We start from the raw sequence: 25,022 nt of genomic DNA on the forward strand, positions 1-25,022 counted from the left end.
AATTTGGTTTCCGACCCTACATCGTCACCTCCTGGTGCAGCCTTGGCATCTGGACCCAGTTCCGGATCTTCTGATCCACCAGTCGGGTCAACAGCACCGGGCCATTCGTTCTCTCAACCTCACTGCTTGGTTGCTCCACTTCCTTCCCTAGCCAGGCTTCCTATGATCTCTGATCCTGTCAGAGATATCTTAATAGCTTCCTTGAAGTCATCCACCAGAATGGTTTATGCTAGCAAGTGGCGACGTTTTTCCCTATGGGCAAACTCCAGGCACATTGATCCTTTTACTGCACCTGTGCATTCTGTTTTAGATTTTCTGGCTGAAGTTTTTCAGTCAGGATCTTCTTCATCAACAGTTAAAGTTCAACTGGCGGCGATTTCCAAATATCATGTTGGCTTGCAAGATCATAACATTATGTTGCATAGACTATGCAAAGCTTTTCTGAGAGGAGTTTTTCTCCTAAAGCCTCCAATAAAACATCCTCCTCCACAATGGGATCTGAATTTGATGTTAGCATCCTTGATTTTACCCCCCTTCGAACCGTCTGCTTCATGCTCCTTAAAGTTACTGACCTAGAAAACAATTTTCTTACTGGCTGTCACTTCAGCAAGGAGGGTATCCGAAATTCAAGCTCTCTGCATCTGTTCCCCTTACTTGGTTTTTCACAAGGACAGGGTATCCTTGAGAACAAATCCATCCTTTCTGCCCAAAGTTGTTTCTCAAACTAATATTAATCAATCCATCGATCTACCAGTTTTTTCCCCAAATTATTCTGACAGAGCTGAACAAAAACTTCATTTTTTGGATGTCCATCGTCAGCTCAGATATTATTTGCATAGAACTAAACAATTCAGGAAATCAGATCAATTATTTGTCTCCTATGCAGAAAACAGGAAAGGTCTCCCAGTATCAAAAGTGACCTTATCCAGATGGTTGTCTTCCGCCATTTCTTATGTGTATTCGCTCAGAGGCAAGCAACTACCCTCAAAACCGAAGGCACACTCAACCAGGAGCCTATCCACTTCTACAGCCTTTCAGGATAGGCTACCCATTGATACCATTTGTGCAGCAGCTACTTGGGCCACTCCTCATACCTTTGTCTCTCATTACAAATTAGATTTGGCCTCCAGGAACAGAGCCAGTTTTGGTTCCACAGTACTCAAGAGTCTGTTCCATTGAGCCACCCGGGATACAGGTGCTAGGGACGCGGTCCCATCCAGCAAGAATGAAGGCGAGATTGACAACTTAACATTTAGAAGTTATGTACCTACCATAACGTTCCATGTTAGTTGTCTTCTCTCACCTTCTTTCTTGCGTCCCTCCCTCCTTCCCCCTGGCCTGGACAGATCTTGAAGAGTTTCTCTTTATCAGATTCACTCTCCTTAGTTCTTTAGAGAGTCTATCTTTAGAACTTTTTGCCTAGTTCTTCTAGGCTACCTTTTGCTCTTCCTTTGGGATTAGTATTATTGGCAGGGTTATTTAGCTACCAAACGAGATCTGAGGTAGTCTCGCCTTGCATCATGGGATATAGGGTTGCCTCGAGCTGGTAAAAGGAGTTCTCAAGCTAAGCAAGTGCCGAGTCGGAGCCGAGGATCGGCTCCGAACCCATCCAGCAAGAAAGAAGGCGAGAGAAGACAACTAACATGGAACGTTATGGTAGGTACATAACTTCTAATTATCCCTCGTGAGACTCAAACCCTGCACCTTGTGTGTGTAAGGCAAACACCTTAACCATTAGGCCTCCCTCCCAACCTTACCTTGTCCTCTTACATTCATACTTTGTACAATCAGATGAGTTAAAGATTTTGAATCCTTCAAATTATTTTCTCCTCCAAAACATGTTCTACCATTTATGAACTCTGCAGACTGCGGTTCTTATAAAACCATGAAACATGCTGTCCCTAGCTCCAGCATATAATGATTACTTTTAAATGCTTAGAAACTGTGGCTTTGTAAGTCATACAAACTACAAGTTGTTCAGGTGTATACCAGTAAGAATAAAGCCCTGACTGCAATCAAAATGATTTGGGATTCATTAGTAATCTGGGCATGAACGGAGCTAGCAGGGGATGGTCAGAGTGAAATGACTGACGCTGCTTTATTGATCCTGGTGGATGGGTGGTAATCCAGTCCACTGCAGTGCTGACACCCACTTACAACATGCAACATATGGGCCAGGGATGTATACAAAGAACCTTCAAGCTTTGTTTGCACCACAGGCCTTATCCAGCATATGCCAGAGCACAGACATGCTGCAGTGAAAAATAACAGGCCTTTGCTTTGGCTGATGCACAAATCAGTCAGAGGTGGGTGGGGCTAGGTCATAGAGGTGTTATGGCTACCAGGATGTTGGCCATTCTATGACTGAATTTTGCTGTTTAGGAAAAATGAGTGAATGAAAATGTCCAATCATTACAGTCTAACAAATGGTGAACAGGTACAGGAGGCAGAGAAGAAATGAAAAAAGATAAACTAAAACTATGAATATAAAAATGGTAAGTATTACAAATGGCTCAGCAGGTAGCTCACTAATCTCTAATGCTAGAAGATCAGAAGACTATAGATCTTATTCCCAAATGAGGTACTTGGATTCATTTTCCAGAACTAACACTGCAGTGCCCATAAGGGGGGGGGGGGGCATTCCTGAATGTGCTGTCCTTCAGATGAGACATTAAATTTAGATCCCATCTGTCTGAATTGTTGTAGCTTAGGTGGATGTTAACACTTATTAGAAAATAGGAGAGGAATTTCTCTGGTAACCTGGACAAATGTGCTGTAAACACGTACCACTTCAGGTTTCCCCTCAAAGAGGAAAGAGGCCACTGGCCTAATGGGATTAATGGGGTCAACAATACATAAATAAATAAATATAGACTCTATGGGCTAAAATGTCATCGGCTCACATAGCTAAAAATCAAATGAACAATTTATAGTCCCTGTAATTTAAGGTGCCTCCATTCTATAATCCCTGCAAATCACAGTACCTGTTAATTATGATCTAATGATGATCAGATATGCAAACTTGTCTTTGATAAAGGTCACAGTTGATGATATTAAAGAGCAGAAAAATTTGACTAGGTTGGTCGATGTAATTAAAAGGAATCATCTGGTCATGCTTCTATACTCTTAAATAGACCTTATTAGTTTCCATGATTTGCACATCATAATGGCCACATGTGGAACAGCACTAACTTAAACAGGTCCCAAAACTGGGTTATCAGGAGTCATTAAGGAGTATCTACATTCCAAAGCAGAAGGCCCAGCATCATCAGCCATAACAAGAGAGCATAACAGATGGGAAAGGACAGCATTAGTTTGCTCATTTACATTCTGCATGACTTCTGAATAAACTATTTCAGCTTAGAATTACAGTTCTGTTACAGCTTATCTAAACTGCAGTTTTTGAAAATGATTGTTTCACCTTTTCTTCATTGACAATTTATGGAGACAGGTATGTTCCCATGGGAATAACTAATGTAATGAGCCTTCAAAAAGAAATCAGTATTCTCACAGTTCAGTTCTGATGAACTGTCATTATGCCTGACATTACTATTTAAAGTCTTAAAGTACTAAAAGCAACAAATAATTTTATACGTTTATACAGAAATACATTTACTCTAACTTTCCTTACCTTTGTCACATATTTATTCTCTAGGTTCCTCTGGTAATTTTCAAACGTGAGAAGGAGCTGGCTAGGAAACTGGAATTTGATGGTCTGTATATCACAGAGCAGCCTGAAGATGATGACATCAAAGGGCAATGGGATCGCCTTGTGCTCAACACTCCGTAAGTACAGCAGCCTCTTGTTGCGAACATTCTTCTGGTGCTGCAGTACAAGTAACTAACCAGACAGCCTGACATGGATATTATGGCCATTCAGTACACAGTGATGTCATCATTTGTTATTAAATCTATTTTTAGCTTAGCATATTAAAAGAATTGCTGATGCTACCAGCTGCTCAGTCAGTATCTGTGTAGCAATTAAACAAGAAAACATGTTGGGATTCAGAAAGGTCTACCACCAGTGGTAAGCCCTAACACGGCTGCTTTTCCATTGGTGGTAGCTCTTTCCAATTCATAGACAGCCACTGCTGCAGTGATTCTACACCATCTGTAGAATCCCCATGGTGAGCTGTCTCCACGAGCTATTGCAATGCTAATAAGGCAATCCTGACAGAGCGGTATATGATGATTAGCCATGTGTTTCCTCAAGGAAATGCCTACATGGAAAAGATTTACACAACCGAGCTATGTAAATTAACATGGCCATACATGATAAATAACATGGCCAAAAGGTCACCCATTACTTTCAATGGGGGAGTCTGCATAGCAGGTAAGTGTTGAGAAGTTTAGCACAGAGGTAGTGGGGGGGGTGTATGTATGCAGGATGTGTTCATGCATGTACAGGTCTGTGTGGCTCAGGTGATTGTGTGTATTTGTCTGCTCACCTACATGGGTGATCGCAGAAGGGGGGATTAGGGGATAGGTTGAGAAGGTTTTGTGTGTGTGTCTGTATATGTGTTGGGCGAGTGTATCCATGAATGCAATCAGGAATGTGTTTGATGTACAGTGAGTGAGCGTGGGTGTGTGTGTATGTATGTGATGGGGTTGGGGCTTTCAAACTTCTCAACTCCCCACTAGACTGACAAGCAAAGCCTGTAGTACAGGCAGGGGCATTAGGCACCAGGGATGCTTATGAATTACTACATAAAAAGTTAATTTAACATATTTTTCTGCAAACTGCTGTAAATAAACTACAAGAAGTATAAAGCTCTAATGTTTGCCATTACTGACTCACTGTATGTGCCTATGATGAGGGACACAGCAAATGTGGATGTTCCGTAAAATCAGGAACAGTTGAGAGATATGGGGATGTGTGTGTGTGTGTGTGTGTGTGTGTGTGTGTGTGTGTGTGTGTGTGTGTGTGTGTGTGTGTGTGTGTGTGTGTGTGTGTGTGTGTGTGTGTGTGTGTGTGTGTGTGTGTGTGTGTGTGTGTGTGTGTGTGTGGGCACATTTGAATATGTCCATGTGTGTGTGTTACAGTGAATGGGGAAGGGCTGAGGCAACATGATGCAATGGCTACCAGTAGTGATTACCATAGGAATGTGCTGATTAGCACTTGCAATAACACTGTGTGATTCAGACAAATGTAGATTACCCAGTAATGAGGTCTTTCCTCATTGCAGCTATTCTTTCTGTGAAAGACATTTTTTCTCATCAAGAGAACTGTCCCTTTTTTGGACTTTGCCCTTGGATCACCATTCTTTCTAAATCCCAACCATTATGTTTACTACAATAAAAAATAGCATCAGAATCTAAAGGGCTATATTAACACATGACACTGAACTGAGATGATTAAAAGTACAGTGCAGTAACATAAACCATTAAGGAATTACCAGAATGTTAATAAGTGTTTATCTCTGTTTTGGTTGGATTTTGCTTCCCTTAATAACAAATTAAGAGTCTGTGAGCCGGAACTACTACTCATAAACACAGAATTGAGTATGGTACATAAAATGTTTACAATGCAGCAATCACCTACGTAAAATAATAACATTTTTTTTTTTTTTTTTTTTTAAGATCTTTCCCAAGCAACTACTGGGACAAGTTTGTTAAGCAAAAGGTAATCATTTCAAATATGTATTTTAATGCTTATTGTAAGTTAAAGTACCCTTATTTCTGTCAGATGCATCTTTTTGTTGCATAACTCAGTTTTGTCAAATAAGTGTGTAATCATTTCAAAATTCATAGGCTTCCCAAAGTATTACTCTCTATGGCAGTCTTAGTTTCCTTCAGTCGGTATAGTTTTATCAAGGACCGATCAGAAAATTGTCTTCATATTAATCACTTGGCACTGCTTTATATTTGCCAGCTACTGGAATTGGTTTCTTAATGCCACTTGTTAAATTCAGTGAACTTCCATATATCGTGCTAGGCACACCAGATCAGACATTATCTGTCATTGTTATGCTCTTTCCTAAGGCCGGATAGTACACCAATATATTTCTGTCTGATTTTCTGGTCTGCATAAGGCAAAAACTTCTGTTATTTAACTCTGTGGGATTATACCCTCCATTTTTGTAGATGTGTGCAAAGGGGTTTACTTCAAAACAATGAAGTCCCACTTACCCAAATAAGAAATGATCGATACGGCATCACCAAACTTGCAAAACACTGACACAACATTTTACTGAAGTTTTTTACAGAGAAAACGAACATTGGCCAACATAAAGCAAAAACACAAAATGCATCCTTTCAAACCTATCCAGGTAGGGGTATCATACAATTTCATGTCACGTAAGTATTGAGAGAGTAAATCTTAAAGGACCGTATTAGTATACTTGCATTCATCATCAGTGCTATGCAAAGGTATTTGTTCATACTTTTCACTATTAGACAACATATTCTCAACTTTGTTAACCATCATTCTGACATATAATACCTAGCCCTCACTGTTATCAGCTTTCATGAACCTTAGTTCTTTTCTTTTAGCAGTTTTGTACAAGTCTTGTCTCCCTCTTATGTAAATTATAAAATTTCATTTTAGTTTTATCAGACAGGATCATAACAGTATCTGTTTTACAACATTCATAAAATGTTAGCAGAATACAATAAAGAGAAGGATTAAAGCAGATGATTTCCATAAGTCACCTTCTTTGGTTACAGCTTTCAGTATAAATTGTAGGTTTTCTAACATACTTGGGCTCATTCAATGTTCTAGACGTATTATCGTGCTTAGAAGGCACAAAAGTAAGGCCCAGATTTAATACAGCCCAGTTGCTCAGCACTGACATTTTCATTAGTAAAATTAAAAAGTAATTATAGTATCATAAGTCTTAGTATGGAAATCTGTTACCTTACTGTTGCATGGTTCTGCTTCAGCCTCTTCCACTTCCTCTCCTTCTGAAATTTTGAACGACTTGGCTCCAGTTGCTGAATGTTTGTGATCATTTTAATTGACAATGAGGCATTTGTTGATAACCATTGATGAAGATTTACTTTCTATGATCTCCTTAATTCTGGAAATTCACTTCTGTCCAAAAGAATGGTAAGGATTGTCGTTTCTAAGGAAAAGTGTCTCCACTTCTTTTCACCTTGTAATTACCATTTTCCTAATGATTAGTTTACTTTTTTGCTTGTATTGCATGATTATATGCATTCATAGGAGGAAGTGGATAGGTGGTGTCGTCAGCATAGGCTTGGATATCTTGGATAATCTTTTCCTTATGTTCCACAACAGATTAACTAAAACTATCAATAGGTATGAAAAGTGATACAGAGTCACCGATTACCAGATACAAAAACTGATTCAAACTCAATGAAACAACTGGAAAAACTAATGGCTCCTGTATTATTGTTTGCAAGTTCAATTAATTCCCCATTTAAACTATGAGCTGTGATACCTTTCTTAAATAATTCACTTCACATTTTATAACATTTTAAGCCTTTAGGTACAATAGAGGGAGATGCAATTTTCCAAACAAAAGCTATTAGTAAAAACAAAATGAAAACTCCAGTAAAGCTGGAGCTTCCACTGAGTGACCTCCCAAACCTCTTGTATCAGAGGGACATGGGATATATGCAAATGCTGAAAACCAATACAAAAGATGTATGCAAGTCGAAAGAAGACCAAAACCAAAAAACAGGACTTGCAAGAGTGCCCAAATGAAGGTCAAAAACCAAACTTCTTTGATGAACACAAGTGCTTGTGTTCATCAAAGAAGTTTGGTTTTTGACCTTCATATATGCAAATGCTCCTTATGAACATCAGGTGTTTCAGCTAATTGGCAATTCTGAATGCCCATGACTTGTTTCATTGTTTTACTGGACAATTTCAGGCCAATAAAGCCAAACCCCACTAGCTGCAGATGAGCATATTTCATCCTTGTTATGATCTCATCAGCACAATACAAGCAGAATGTTTCACTAAGCATTAGAAACACAGGGCTGTTATACCCAGCTGATGTCCATTATCATAAGGGTCACTGCAAAAATATCCCAAACAACAAACTAAAACAATGAGTGAGAAGGTCACTGAAAAACCAATCAGTAAAAACAAAATGAAAACTCCAGTGAAGCTGGAACGTCCACTGAGTGACCTCCAAAACCTCTTGTATCAGAGGCACATGGGATATATGCAAATGATCCTTATGAACATCAGGTGTTTCAGCTAATTGGCAATTCTGAATGCCCATGACTTGTTTTGTCATTTTACTGGACAATTTCAGGCCAATAAAGCCAAACCCTTCTAGCTGTGGATATGCATATTTCGAAAGCTATTATGAATCAACAACTTAAGAACAAATCCTTTATTTATGCTTAATTTTTAATCTCCCTGTTTTCTTTTCAGAACCAAAAAATAAGTGAGAAAGAATTTTACACACAGGTTCATAGGTAGGTACTAGGCTATTGGCCCTAGGGCCTATTTAAGCCTAGCCAAAAAGGTACCCTGGCTTTTGCCACCCAAGAAAATTATTTTCCTGTGCCCCTGTCGAGCAGAGCCACAGAAGTGATCCCTGGGGTGAATTTCCTATGCCCCATCCAATCATCAAGATTTTTCTTGAAGACTGCTAATGAGGAGCTTTGTTTGATATAGATAGGTAGTTTGTTCCAGAGTATGGGAAGTCTCTGGGACAGGAATCTATCCCTCCAGCATGTTCTGTTTAGTGTGGTGACAAGGTTTAGGTCCCTAGAGCGTGTATCTCGGAGGGATTGGGATTTCTTTAAGTGGAGCATGTCCAACAGCTCTGGGTTTGACATATCTTTGTATGTTAGGCAGAGATCGCCTCTGAGTAGGTGATATGTGACGGAGTAAAGCTGGAGTTTTTTGAGATGGTCTGCGTAGGGCATCTATTTGAGGTCGGTAATCCTCTTTGTGAGGTATTTCTGTGGCCTTTCTAGTTGTTGTAGATGTCTTGTGAGTTACATACCAAAAGGGGCGTTGTACTCTCTAATGGGTCTAATGAGTGACGATTAGAGGGGAACAATGACCTGTTTTTTCCTGGATGAGAAACCTTTTGTGATGATGTGTGCCAAGTAGAAGGATTTCCTCACTACTGTGGCGATGTGATTATCAAAGGTGAGACTATTGTCCACCTGTGTCCCAAGGTCTCTTATCACACTGTTGGTGTTAAGTAGACTACCGCCTATGTGGTAGTTCATGGATACAGAGTTTTTACCAAAAGGGATGACAATGCATTTTTTAACATTGAGCTTGAGGCCATGGCTTTGACACCAGGCATCTGTCTCAGTGAGGTCCTTTTGTAGGCTGTCCACATTGTTAGGAGTTTCGATTATGGCTCCTAGTTTGCAGTCATCTTCGAAACTTCGTTAGCCAAAGACCTTCTGTGTTAACCTGTACTTCTGAAAAGTAGATACCAAACTGGAGAGGACCCAGGACTGAACCCTGTGGTACTCCACTTGTCACTGGTCTGAAGTTGGATTTGGAGTCTGCTACTTTCACAGTGTGGGTTCTGTCAGTAAGCCACTTGGCAACCCATCTTGTGACAAAGGGATTTATACCTAGTTTAGTGAGTTTATCTATAATTCCAGAGTGGGGGATGGTGTCGAAAGCCTTGGCGAGATCTAGATAGGCTGTGTGAACCACCTTACCCTCATCTACGGCTTTGGTGACCACTTCAAAGAAGTCTATCGGGTTTAGGAGACATGATGTGCCTTTTACAAACCTGAACTGGGTGGGGTCCAGAGTTTGGAGATTACCAGTGTCATTGTTTATAAATTCCATGATGATACATGCCACGGCCTTGCAGACCAGGCTCATCAGGCTAATGGGGCGGTAGTTCCCAGGGTCCATGGTGGCTCCCCCTTTGTGAAGTGGGATAACTGTCGATGTGCGCCATTCAGTGGGCACAAAGCCTGAGGTGAGGCTATGATTGAACATGGTACTTAGGTGGGGCGCCTGTTCGTTCTGTAGTTCATGTAGAACGCAGCCTGGGATGTTATCAGGTCCCATGGATGCTGTTTTCTTGGCTTTGGAGAGTGAGGTTTTTACCTGTGCAGCCGTGATTACAGGAATTTTGCATTCTTCCGGTATAGAGGTGGGCCCTTTAGGAGGTGAGAGGGGGGGGTAAATTTAGCACTGAACCTATCTGCCAGGATGTTGGCAATATCAGTTGGTTCTGTATATTTAGTGCCATTGTGCTGTAACTCAGAGCAGATGTGAGTGTTGTCATTGAGATTCTTGACATAGCTATATAATGCTTTGTGGTTTTCTTTAGAATCAGTGGTGATTTTGTTTTCGTAACTAGCTTTGGAGGATTTTATGAGGGATCTCAGATTTTTACTTGTCCACAGGCAACTCCATAATACATCAATAGGACAAAAACCTTCAGGGGTTTTGATCAACTGTTAACTTCCTATGAAGGTAAGAAGAAAGGATGGTCAGCATCAAAACAGATACTTCAAATGTTTCTCTCATGCTGTTCTTTTTTGTTACTCATAGCATATGAAGTCATTTCCAGGCAGAGCTTTGACTTCTTTGTTGGCTTTTTGGAAAGGGGTGGACTGAAAGAATACTAGAGGGATCAGTTTGGTCATCTGTGCAGATCTTTACAAAGAAGTAATAATTAAATGATTTCCCTTGGGCCAGAGCAGGCTTTGCTAGGACTGTTCTCCAGGGCCTACTGGACTGTGATCCATCTCCCTTTCCCTGGTCTTTTTTAACTCTGGTATTCATCCCATGTAGCTTAAGCTACTGCAACAGTGATCTAATGAACAACATAGAACAGTTCTGTAAGGAAACTTACCATAATAGTTGCTGTTCAAATAGATGACTGTTGCAGTAGGAATACCTCCCCATCCCTTTTTTATTATTTTTAAGCATGGTGGGGATGTTTTTCTTTTTCCTTTTGTACTTGCAAATACTAGCCTACCTTACTCTGAGGCAAGAAAGTTGTGAACTTTAGGCACCCTAACCACTGATCTTATACCACTCTCCTCAAGCTGTTCAATGTGGTGGAAAAAGTGCCCTTAAGGTTTAGAAGATGTCTGGTTCTCATATCCTTGGGAGGATGTAACCTATACAGCTTAGGCTACTGCAAAAGTGATCTGTTTTCACATCTACTGCTATGGTAAGTTCACTTACACAACTGTTCTTTCAAGCATGTTCATTTGAGTAGTTTAAAGATTTGTCAAATTTGTAGGTACATGCAGCAGGCATGGAAATAAGAAGGAGGTTGCAGTTAATTTCCTGCTGTGCTTAGTGAGAAATGGTTCAGCTTTGTAAAATACCCCTAATTTGTGGTGTTTTTTGGGGGGCAATGACAATGAAGTGTTGGTCAAATTTATGGTTGTCAACTATGGTGACACACAGTAACTTGGTATGCATGGCTTGTGGAATTCTTGTGTTGTTAGATGAAAGTACATTTAGTTCAGTCTAGTTGATACTAGAGATAAATGTGCTCAAGTTTATGTTTTTGCAGGGATTCAAGAGTAGTTTTGATCATTCTAGACAGGTATCAGTAGAGAAGGACTCTTGGGTGGCTCATTATAGTTAAGATAGTGCTGGGCTGAGCAAACAAGAGTTGTGTCCTCAGCATGTTGCATGATTTTCACATGTTTGGCTGCTTTATGCACATCAGTTATGAATATATTAAGTAAGAGTGGTACTAATGTTGACCTTATGACACTCCTGTTTGCACTGTCATTTGGCTAGAGTAGGAGGCCTGCCATTTGACAGATATTGTACTGTTGTTGAGGTAACTGGAAAACTATTCAATGGAGGTGCTACGTAGTCCTAGTAGTGAGAGCTGGTGGAGGAGAAAAGGTTGAGATAAGGTATCAAACACCTTGAAAGTTCCAGAAAAAGACAGGAAACAGGGTTACCTGTATTTCTTATTTGGTTGACTGTATCCAGCAAAATGAAGTAGAATAGTTTCAGTGCTGTGGTGGGATCAGAAATTGTGCCTTGAGGGGATAAAGTTATTGTTTGTTTAAGGATTTGATATCTTTCTACAGCTTTAGAGAGTCAAGGGAGTATTGTGCTAGGTCAATAATTAGAATGTTTGGTTGAGGTGCCTCCTTTATATATTGGTATGATGTATGATATTTTTCATGTTGTTGGAGTTCATTTATGTATTGGTATAATGCAAGATGTCTTGTGCAATGGATAGGATGGAGCAGTACACCTATGCTTGAGGCATGTTTGCTCTGAGGGCATTAAATTACATTACTCACATGAACTGCTTCTACAGAAAATTAGTTGAGCATGCAGTGGACTCTTTGAGAAAGCTGGCCACTCTGGAGTCTAGAAAGCAAGTTTAATCTCATGTGGCCGCAATACTGACTATGTCCAGTCTCTTTATGAGACTGCTACACGGTGCAGCCAGTGGGGGGGGGGGCAGCAGCAGGGGGCATTAGTATAAGATGGCATGCCTGGCTCCTCTTCTGTGATACCATGGACAACTTTAGTGTCCTTTGTCAATGTTTGCTATGATTGATTGATCCTTATTGTTTGGATCAAGAGTTAAAGAGAAACTGCAGAAGAGTGACCATGAATTAAATACATTGTCTAAAGTAGTAATATGATTTCAACCCCCCCAAATGATCTTGTAATGGGAATCAGAAGGGTCCCAAATCATGCTAGTCAAATGATAGAAGAATAGTGTAGAAAGCCCCAGAGTCAAACAGGAGTGACCCAAGCAGAGGCAGACCCTGCAATGGATGCAATCCCAGAGGCAGAGGTGGTCAACAAAACCAAGGATTCAGCAGTCTCTTTTTAGGAAAACAACCTCAGTGACCCTGAAGGCTTGTCCATCTGCTCTTCTCTGGAGGCAGTTGAGTCCATCTGTCTCTCTTCACTCAAATGCATAGATGACCATTACACAAGACAAATGGATGAAGAGAATAATATCCAGAGGCCATACAATACCCTTTTCCCCCACTCCACATCAACAGTCTCTGACACTCCCAGATGCTTGACCCCCCACCCCCCACCCCCAAAAGAGCCTTCCAGGAGGTCCCACAAGACTAAAAACCATTCAAGTTATGTTTCCAGATTTTTTAGTACCTAAGAAAAACAAGGCCAGTCCTAGATCTCAGTGGCCTAAATCAGTATGTTACAATGACCCAATTCAGGATACTTGTGGTGTAAGTTGTTTTGCTTTGCTGACAGACAAAGGACTACATGTGTTCAGTAGACTTCCGGGATGCTACCTCCATATTAAAATTGCAAGGAAGACCAGGAAGTTTGTGTACACTGTAATCGGAGGTTAAGGTAGGAGCTGCTGCTGACATGGTAAGGAAGAGGAATCCTGAAGATTTTCCTGCTCACCTTTTTCAGGGGGGAGGGATGGTGGCATGCTGGTGGGCATACTACATCTACAACTATAGTAAGGACTTCAGTTCAAAATGACAACTGAGTTTTGTGTATAGATGGCTTTGGGAGGTTCCACCTCCTTTAGAGACTGGGGTAGAAATGCTACTAGACTATTCTCCATGGTATAAACTGGGAGTGGAACCTCTTGATCGACAGGCTTGTCTGTCTCCTCTTCAAACATGGTAGTTCAGTGGTGTTGAAGTTACTGTCTTAGGAAATGCTTCTTCTGATTGCCACCAACTCTGAATACATAATTGAGAGCTGCAAACCCTCTTGTACAGGGAACCATATTTGGCTGTGGGTTCTTCTCCCATCCCAGGTGCTCGGATTAATTTCTTCCAGCACTGACAATAAACTATGCCATAAGGGAGGGGTGCTAACCTTCTGAGGCACCATCCTTCAGAGGAGTTGCTAAACTAAGGTTCTGTGTGCCTGAGTTGATTGAAAGTACCCAAGTGCTATCGAATTTTTTTTTGCATCTACTTTATCAAAAAATAGTAGGGTTTCATTATTTACAACTGATCAGCATGCAGTTGTTAAACAAATACTGTATAATAATAATGTGTGAACTAAACTAAAATAAAAAGGGGCATGTACAACTTAAAAAGTTTTCAAACAATAAATGCAGTTGTATAAAAAGAGAAGAAAAAAGAAAATTAAAAATGAAAATCAAAGGATCATAGCACCATATTTACAATATATACACAAGAACATGAAAATACAAATAAAGAGGACCCCCCCCCCAAAAAAATGATGTTATAACCAAATAAGATTTTATGAAGCACAGTTGTATTGCCCTAGGGTCCATTATATAAAACAGTCCCACACAACCCATTTTCAAACAGAAGATTTCAGCAGTTTATTAAACCTAATTTCCTGCGGCCTGGGTAAATTAGCGTAATTCCCATATTGAATAATATCAATGATTATGTCAGGAAGAGACCAAACAAATTCCAGAACCCATTAGTATATTTACAGGACAGAAATGAATGAGATAAGGTTTTCACTCATTACATCCAGGAGTCAGTCAGAATTACTCTTAAAAATTTTATACTTAAGTCACCCTTTAGGGAAAGCTTTCTCAGATGTTCTTGTTAAATTGCCAATTTACCAACTTAACATAATAAACTACTTGAAACATTTTTAAGGAGTCTGTGTTCCCCCCCACAGGGAGGGCATCAGAGAGAGAGAGAGAGTCTCCTAGATCTGCTAGTTAAAGTGATTTTATCTGGACTAATCCTTTGTGCTCTGTTTCTTATTAGTTCTTTCACTCCTCTGAGTCACTGGTGGGATAACAGACCAGACTTGAGAATTCTGCATTTCCATGTATATTAAATGGGGAAAAAAAGAACCTGATACCCAAAATGGTAATATTCTAAAGAGGAAGTCTATATTAACAACATAGGCAGCATATCCAAAACCTATACACGTCTGGTATCTAATGACAATCCAACCCATTGTAAATACTTTTGTAGCTCCAAAACAGTTGCTGTCATGGAAGAAGCATCTCTCTGAATAAGTATCACATAATCTGTGTATGAAGAAAGAACTGTGGGAACAGTATAGATGGAGATACATCCAAACCTGATGCAGCTCCCCAGTCAGCACCACATGAAAGTAAAGACCACTCGTAGGACAACCTTGTTTACACCATCTTTTATAGGAAATTACTTTCCCTATACTAGTCATTCACTATAGGCAAAACCATGAATGATGCAAAAATACTGTTAAATAAGAGACAGAAAGGAGGTCCAAGGCCATATTTGTATAATGATATTGATATACTTTCATGGGCTTCATTGCCAGATGCCTTATGAATGCCACAACTCAACACATGGAATCTTGCATCTCTTACAGTAAGATTAACAACTTCTTATTGTTCCCCTATTGTATACAACAACAGAAAGGAGGCATAACTTTAGAAAGCTTCACTTGTAGAATTTTCTTCATAACTTTATAACCATTCTGGCAAAGTGGAATAGTCCTTCAGTTCTTTAAAAACAAACTCTATGTCTTTCCCATAAATGCTTGATTGCCATATAAATAATGTCATGTCTGGAACAAATATATACCACTCATTAAGGACAGCCAAAGGAAAAAAAAGTCATTAGCTGCAAAGGCATAGTTTTGCAAAAATTGTATCCATTATCATTTCAGACACTCGAGATGCAACACAAACATACTTCAGGAAAAGTTCATGCAGGCAGATAGCATCAGTCATAGAACTGTCTGCATGGGACAGTCAAGGTACAGTCCAAGAAAAATTGCCAGATCTATCTGCATTTTACCTAGGCTGTGTCTTCAAATGGTCTATTGTGATCAGTGTACTACCCTGGTAAACAAACTAGCTATGTAAATAAATAAATGTATAAATAAATAAATGGCACCCACCAAGGATCAAGTAAAATATAAAAATATAATCTGTTACCACCTGCAAAATCCTGGCTGGGTGACGTGTCATCCTTAATGGCAAGCATTCTGTGTTGTTCCTTTCTAATAACCTTGTTCTACAGAGTAAATTTCATCACTCATAAATGTCCTGAACTATATATATATATATATATATATATAAATCAATATATTTATGGATCTACTTCACTTACTCGAATGGCCACTTCACCAACTTTCACTTCGCCAAGACGAAAGGTCTGACAAACCCAAAAGACCGACGTTCGGAACACCGACTTGGGTAATTAACCGCTTGATCATCCTGAAAAAAAAAAAAAAAAAAGAAACAAACAAAAGTAAACCCACCCATGTGGGAGGCATTGCCCCCCACAACCCCCTATGTGGAGAGCTACACCCCCCCCTAACTAAATATACCAACTCTGTGATCACACTACCATGGGGGTAAGAGGCAAAGTTCAACAGGATGGCCAAGCGGTTACTTACCTGGAGTGGTAAGGCAGTGTTCCAGATGTTGGTCTTCTGAGTTTGTCGGTCGAGAGGAAACTTCTCACAGTTGCTACTGGAACTGTTTATATTTCCATAGTAAAGGAATAAGAGAAGCCTTTTATTGAGCCAGCACAAGGTTATACTCATGGAATTCCTGACAAAGCATATATTTCTGATAATCAAAACAAATGCATTATGCCATACGTAGTGTTCTGACCAACCCACCACTCACTTCTGACCAACCCACCACTCACTCCAGGAAGAGAGCCAGTCATACAGCCCAAGTTGGGAAGTCCAAAGCCAAGCAGCTCCTGTCAAAAACCAAAGTAACTTAATACTTTAAGATTCAACGAGGTATTTCCTTGGCATGCCTCCTTTTTCTAAATGTATGGCATTCAAAGCTTATTAAAAAGAAGAGCATACGTTAAGTAAATAGTTTTAATTTTTAGTAGTACGATCAGTTTAAATGCATCATGCGTAAGTTTTATCAGTGTAGTATGCGTTTTTTCAAACAATTAGATGTTATTTTTAATGTATTTACTTTTTGGAGGGGTGTCTGTCATATGATTTATGTTTGATTGTTTATGGCAGGTTTTGAACAGAGTTAATTATCTGGAGAAGTCTAATCTCATAGTGGAAAAAAGCATTTATTTTTACTAATTTATTGTGGAGTTATTTATTCTTTGTGGAGTTGTGGAGTTATTAAAATTTTAAAATACTTGTGTGCTTCTTGTGCCTTGAATGTCAACAAGCAACACTGACACCTAAATTTCCCAGGTGACAAATCGCAGAAAATTCCACTACCACCCCCCCGACACACACACACACACACACACACACACACACACACACACACACACACACACACACACACAACTTGGTTAAAGAGGTACAAAGATTCTTGTTAAAAACTCTGAACCAGGTAACACACTTTGAACATAAAAAATTGTTTCAGCTCCTCTAAGAAAAAGGTTTCCTCCTTGCCCCTAGCAAGAGTAGTAATAGTAATAATAGTAGCAGCAGTAGTGGTAGTAATAATAGTAGCAGCAGTAGTGGTAGTAATAATAGTAGTAGTAATAGTAGTAGGCCCCTACGCCTACACTGTTTATAATGTAAGGAAGGTACAAAAGGTAGAGTTAATGCCTACAACAATCTTGCCCTTAAACCACAAAACTTATCCAAATTTTTACAATCTAATCTCTCTTGCTGTTTACATAACATCCCAAAATTCCAAAAAGATGAAATACTAGTATCCCTGCTAAAGCTTAACAATAAAAATCAGCTATATTTTGTTACAGTCTATATCCCACTTAGAAATAAGGTAACAACTTTGGAAGTAATCCTGTACTAGACATTAATAACATACCTTAAGAAAATATCAGACTTTCCCTCAGCTAGTATAAATATTTATGGATGCACACAACTTATTAAAACATACACTAGATTTAATAATACTAAAAGTACAAAGGTACAATCCTAGACTGTATACTGGTCTCTGACTCTAGTAAATTTACAATGTCTAGAACCTATCCAAACTCAGTTAAGGACCACCTTCCAGCCTATACCCATGGAAAAACCACCCACCAGCATAACACTCACCAACTTAAAACAGCCAGAAACCTTCTAAGTTCAATAAAGACATCTTCATCAATACACTAAAAGCCTTTAATTGGTCTGTCCTAAAAACATTTCCAGTCGGCAAGGCATTCAGTACTTTAATACCTTATTCTTAAATACTCTGAACAGACACGCACCACTCTGCAAAAAAAGAGTGAAAATTAACCGTGCACCATGGCTTACTACCCAGGCAAAAACTACAATGTCTAACAGAGACAAAGCTTGGAAAAAAATAAACTTATAAACTCCCTATAATCTTCAACTTTATAGAGAATGGTACAATCTGAGTAAAACACAATTTAACCTAGATATATTAAGAAAGAAAGAAAACAAAACAATATTATAGCCATCTACAACTTCAACAGAAAAATGACCCCCAAAAATTCAAGACTTAAATAAGTAACCTATTACATACAGGCTCAAACAAGGAGGCCAACCTTTCTGATAATAACTCCCTACTTCACAAAAAGCATTACCTCCCTAACTAATAACTCATCACCTCTATTCATTGCTGCTACCAAGCCCTCAGTAGCACCCAATCCTAGTAATTCAGCAAACAACAGGTTAGATCAAAACCAATATTCTCCATATTATAGGGGAAAACTACTCATGTACCAACTCCTTCGCTCAAGCTTTCTGGAATTCATAAACTCCAATGCCCTGGATCAACTTATCCACACCCCCACCAGGGGCAACAGTATCCTAGATCTAGTCATTACCAACATGAGTGACCAGTGTTCCACACCTGAAGTCAATGCCTCACTGGTCCGATCCGACCATAAGGTAATTACCCTAGATATCCACATCCTGTCCCCATTAAGGAAACCATGGTAAAAAAATTTCTCCAAAGCCAACTTCATGCTTCTTAAGACAGAAGTGGTGAACTTCATGACACCCATGCAGATGGACAATACAGTTACAATGACTGAATCCTACACAATTGCACTTTATAAGCACTTACATGAGTGCATGGATCGTGCTATCCCAAACAAAACCAAGACGCTATTCTCCAAAAAAAAGGAAGCCAATCTGGTGGTTCCCCTGCCATAAACAAACTGTAGAACACAAGGAAGAAACTGTTGCAAAAGAGATTAAAATCCCATGAGTGGAGGAGCTCCCTGGTCAGCCTCAGTAAGAAGCTGCGATCCCTGATAAAATCCTCCAAAGCTAGTTACGAAAACAAAATCACCACTGATTCTAAAGACAACCACAAAGCATTCTATAGCTATGTCAAGAATCTCAATGGCAACACGCAGATCTGCTCTGAGTTACAGCACAATGGCACTAAATATGCAGACCCAACTGATATTGCCAACATCCTGGCAGATAGGTTCCGTGCTAACTTTATTCCCCCCCCTTCTCACCCACTAAAGAGCCCATCTCTATACCGGAAGAATGCAAAGTTCCTGTAATTACAGCTGCACAGGTAAAAACCACACTCTCCAGAGCCAAGAACACAGCATCCATGGGACCAGACAACATCCCAGGCTGCATTCTACATGAAGTACAGAACGAACCGGCACCCCACCTAAGTACCATGTTCAATCATATCCTCACCTCAGGCTTTGTGCCTGCTGAATGGCGCACAGTGACGGTTATCCCACTCCACAAGGGATGAGCCACCATGGACCCCGGGAACTACTGCCCCATTAGCCTGACGAGCCTGGACTGCAAGGCCATGGAACGTATCATCATGGAACTTATAAACAAAGACAATGGTAATCTCCAAACTCTGGACCCCACCCAGTTCGGGTTTGTAAAAGGCAGATCATGTCTCCTAAACCTGATAGCAGTCACCATAGCTGTAGACAAGGGTAAGGTGGTTCACACAGCCTATCTAGATCTTGCCAAGGCTTTCGACACCATCCCCCACTCTGGAATTATAGATAAACTCACTAAACTAGGTATAAATCCATATGTCACAAGATGGGTTGCCAACTGGCTCACTGACAGAATCCACACGGTGAAAGTAGCAGACTCCAAATCCGACTTCAGACCCGTGACAAGTGGAGTACCACAGGGTTCAGTCCTGGGTCCTCTCCAGTTTGGTATCTACTTCTCTGATGTACAGACTAACACAGAAGGTCTTTGGCTAACGAAGTTCGCAGATGACTGCAAACTAGGAGCCATAATCAAAACTCCTAATGATGTGGACATCCTACAAAAGGGCCTCACTGAGACAGATGACTGGTGTCAAAGGCATGGCCTCAAGCTGAATGCCAAAAAGTGCTTTGTCATCCCCTTTGGTAAAAACACTCTACCCATGAACTACAACATAGGCGGTAGTATACTTAACACCGAAAGTGTGATAAGAGACCTTGGGACACAGGTGGACAGTAGTGTCTCCTTTGATAATCACATCACCACAGTAATCAGGAAATCCTTCTACTTGGCACACCTCATCACAAAAGGTTTCTCATCCAGAAAAAAAGAGGTCATTGTTCCTCTCTACTCATCACTCATTAGACCCATTATAGAGTACAATGCCCCTTTTGGTATGTACCTCACAAGACATCTACAACAACTGGAAAGGCCGCAGAAATACCTCACACACAGGATTACCGACCTCAAACAGATGCCCTATGCAGACCGTCTCAAAAAACTCCAGCTTTACTCTGTCGCATGTCGCCTACTCAGAGGTGATCTCTGCCTAACATACAAAGCTATGTCAAACCCAGAGCTGTTGGACATGCTCCACTTAAAGAAATCCCAATTCCTCTGAGCTACACGCTCTAGGGACCTAAACCTTGTCACCACAATAAACAGAAAATGCCAGAGGGATAGATTCCTGTCCCAGAGACTTCCCATACTCTGGAATAAACTACCTATCTATATCAAACAAAGCTCCTCATTAGCACTCTTCAATTAAAATCTTGATAATTGGGTGGGAAATAGGAAATTCACCCGGGGATCACCTCTGTGGCCCTGTTCAACAGTGGCACAGGAAAATAATTTTCTTGGGTGGCAAAAGCCAGGGTACATTTTTGGCTGGCTTGTATAGGCCCCAGGGCCGATAGCCTAGTACCTACCTATGAACACCATACACACTACCACTTTCTTTACCCCCATATCCTCATCGGAATCTAATTTACCCTGTATATCCATTGGTAGCAACTTCCACTTAGGACCATCTCCACATCAATGATAAAAGCATTCTACTTAAACTCAGACCTTGCTCCACTGCAGCTGACAATATCCCATCTGAATACCTAAAGACAGCTGGCAATGCCGTAGCATACCCAGTCTCTATCCATATTAATAGATGAATATCTAAATGCTATATACCCTCACTATGGCAAAAACAAACCAAACCATTTTGATATAATCTTATATTATTCCTCTTCATAAAGGTGGTATTTCGGCTGATAACTCTTGACTTTTGGCCTATTGCAATATTATCACCTCTTTCAAAAAAATCTTGAAAGATGTATTCATAATCAACCCTCCACTACCTTCTACAAGAATGGCTCTTAGCATCCATCTAACATGGCTTCTGCTCACCTATCATTCACTGACACCATAAACAAATACAGGGACTCTGGCCAACTTGTTTCCTCCATACTGCTTGACCTGTCAAAAGCCTTTGATACAGTTTCTCACCCTAAACCTCTGCATAAACTGTCTCAACTTGGACATGACCTTCTTTGTTATTGTGTTTCAGTAGCTATTTAACTGATAAACTCCAGTTTGTAAAATGGCAGAATGCTCTCTCTCCACACCTGCACGTCTCCACTGGTGTGCCTCAAGGCTATGTTCTTGGCCCCCTCTGCTTTAATATCTTTATCAATGACCTGTATACCCCCATAGATACAGCCTTTCTTATACAATATGGGGATGATTCTACACTTTTATGCGCATCTAATAACATGCTTCAACTCCTCTATATTACACAAGAAGATGTTCCCTCAGCTAAGAAATGGCTCCACAATTCCCTGCTACTACACAACCCTAAAAAAGCAAAGTTACTGTTATTTTTCTCCAAACTACACATCTGACAAAGCACATTTCAAAATCTTTTCACTAAACAAAACTGAAATTGAAATAGTCTCCTATACAAAACTTCTTGGAGAAATTATAGATGACAACCTTTAATTTGACCTGTATATCAAAAATAGCATAAAAAAGACTCATTACAAATTAGGAATTCTCTACAGGCAAAACTTTCTTGGCAACACCATCAAAATCATTCTGACGTATGTCTCCCTTCTTCAGTTTCTCTTGCGGTACGTCCATTCTAACCAACCTTCAGGCTGCACATGCTATAATAATGGTGCAAAATTTGTCACCAACATTCAATACCACAGCCACCACTGTATTGCCATTAAGCCTTTGAATTGGCTCAAACTGCCTCACCACTTAGATTACATACAACTTATCTCCGCACACAACATTATTCACAAAGCTGATGACTGCCCTGCTTTTATTCCTACCTATTCACCATTCCCATCACCCTAATAGACTATTTCGATCTAGTGAACAACATTGCCTCAGAATATATAAACCCCACAAATCCTCTAGCCAAAGTCTGTACTTATACTCTTGTTGCAAAAATGGAATTCTATCCCTCTGTGAATTAGATTTACCTCTAAACTCTCCAACTTCAAACTATTACTAAAAGACATCCAAAATAAAACCTGACTCTGCTCCTGCACTACCCCAAACTAAACTAATCCCTCCCTCCTCCCACCACCAGCATACCTTGACTATGTTCAGAGAGAGGGAATTAGTAAAATCTATTTCCTAGACAAAGATCAAATATATTTTTGCTTAGGCTGTATTGTCTAATTATCTCTGTACTTCATGTGTTTAATGTCATCTCTTTGAAACGTAACTTGTGAGTACTTTATCTTTTGGCAATATCCTTTTTCATCTTTTTATATCTGTCCAAATATTTGCAGTATGTATAGGTTCACACTGTATAAACCGAAGCTGAATTTTTACTTAATATGTCATTCTTCTGTATTAGGCTTTGTAATCTTTATATAACTGTAAGCATATTATCTCATTCCCTCCACTAGAGGTCTTTTGAGTTTGTACTCTAACTTCTAATGGATGTAGCCTGACCTTTTTCAGAGAGTGAAATTGCCTTCTCAGAGTTCAAACAAATGTTCTTATCTCTAGAACAACAGGTATTACTAGCAAACTGTAAATTGCAAAGTATTCAGTAAAACTAAGTTTCTACAATGGTCTCATTCGATTCTAGGTCTTATACTTGATTTTAAAATCAACAGTAAGCACAGTAACTGTCTATTCCTGTAATATTGAATAAACAGCTATGCAGTTCTGTCTGCGTCATTTGATTACTGAGATATATGGAGAAATATGAAGATTACTGCACTACAAATATATATAAAAATGATGCTCAATATCTCTTTAGCTGTACTAGACAGAGGTCAGATATTAATGCAAATGTGGTTTCCATCATGTAAGTTTTAAGATGGAATTTTCTAATACCTTGCATCATGCATAGCTTGAGAATTATTAATGATAATATGGACAAACAATATTTGATGCCTAGAGATGTCAGTAGGATGTAATTGCAGAAACGCCTGTAGGCATCACTAGGGTGTAATGCGATTTATGTCAATGTGGAGCTTTTCTGCCACTACAGATCAAACAATGTGACATTCCATGTTCCTTTAAAAAGGAAGGTGACAGTCAGATGGATATTCACAAATTCCCAGGTATGACTGGCCTATTGCTCATTAAAGTAAAAAAATTATCAGTATCTGTGCATTTTCTGCAAAAAGGTTAACACTGTCATTTAGTATGACGTCATTCCTCACAGTGTCCCACCTGCAAGGAGTAAATATCCACATGGCTCAGTTGCATTGTATTTTCTATGATTTTGTATCTCTAAGAAAGGCAGCAAATATCCCACAAAACACACAGACACACACATTTTTGCTGTTCAGATGGAACAACAATCTTTCCAGGCTGTGGAGAAGGTTCCTGCTAAGAAGTATTTGTACCAATGTGCAGCTTGCAAACTTACCAGCATCATCTCACGTTACAGCAGAGGACTCAAAGAGAACAACAAGTACAGTAAAGAAATACACCATAATACAAACAAACCAACAATTATCAGCATTTGCACATTTTCTGTAAAATGGTTAAACTATTGTTTTGTATGACCTCTCTCCTCACATTGTCCTACCTGCATTTATCACAATGCTAAACCAAATGTCTGCATAAAAATAGCTAGCCTTGGGTCAGGAAGCATATGTCCCTTAACTGCCAAAAATAGTCACTGCATGTTCCAAGCATTGCAATTGATTATTAATTACCCTAATACCAGCTCAAACTCCCCATCCCCCATTCCAAGTAACACTTGCATCCATTATTTTTAATGTCCAGAACAGTTTCACAGGACTTTTCCAAAAAAACACTGAATATCTGTTGAATCCAAAGCATCAGTTTTGAACTGGAGAAGCACTCTCTTTCACCCCTGAACTTTCAAGTCTGAAGTACCAAATAATTCACTGATAGAGGAGTGTGCTTCTTAGTTACAAAAGAAGGCACAAACTGAGGCAAAAGCAGTGGACATGAGAAGAAAAAACACAAAAAGAAATTCAGAGCCCATATGAATAAGAGATTTTTTATTGGTAACTGAAAAGACAAGTTGCAAACAATTGTGTTCTGCACACTTAATCTTTTAAGAAAAAGGTAAAATTTCAAGAAAAAGTTACCACAGCCTGTTCTTAACCTGAGTAGCTATACATCTGGCCTGCTATTCAAAAGGTTGTTTGGCTGCTCCGTTCACAACAGGCACATCAGAATACTACTGTGATGAGAACCATGTACTGCGCTGCATTGCACCGAGATTTGGAAAGTTCCCTGGACTTCTGCAGCTATCCTCCTCAGAACTGAAGTCATTGTCATCTGGAAAAAAACAGGTAAAATGCATTTGTTTTCAAATGTGACTGAGCCTCCGTATCCAACCCTTGTATAATCTGTCTCCATTGTGTAGAGTTTTTATCTAAAGCATAAACAGCAGCATTCATAAATCTGAATAAAACATCTATCAACCCCTCACTGCTAAAATACATTATTACTATACCAACTCCACAGGCAAACGAAGGCACAAAACAAACAAACTAAATAAGCAGGAACCAGGACTAGCTGTACAGGCTAAAACACACACTTTTTTATTTTGTTAGCGCTTTCGGAAAAT

General features: G+C 39.6%; 1 protein-coding gene across 1 annotated transcript in view; it reads left to right on the forward strand.

The window, feature by feature from the left end:
- Positions 1–25,022, forward strand: part of LOC122794026 (ryanodine receptor 1-like) — a 2,146,276-nt gene that overhangs the window by 1,982,270 nt on the left and 138,984 nt on the right. Inside the window, 2 exon segments of the mRNA XM_044062140.1 lie at positions 3,656–3,786; positions 5,581–5,623. Coding sequence (XP_043918075.1) covers positions 3,656–3,786; positions 5,581–5,623 — 174 coding nt within the window.

Source organism: Protopterus annectens, chromosome 1.part0 (genome assembly GCF_019279795.1).
Source record: "Protopterus annectens isolate FY-2018-M chromosome 1.part0, PAN1.0, whole genome shotgun sequence".
Lineage (NCBI taxonomy): Eukaryota > Metazoa > Chordata > Ceratodontiformes > Protopteridae > Protopterus > Protopterus annectens.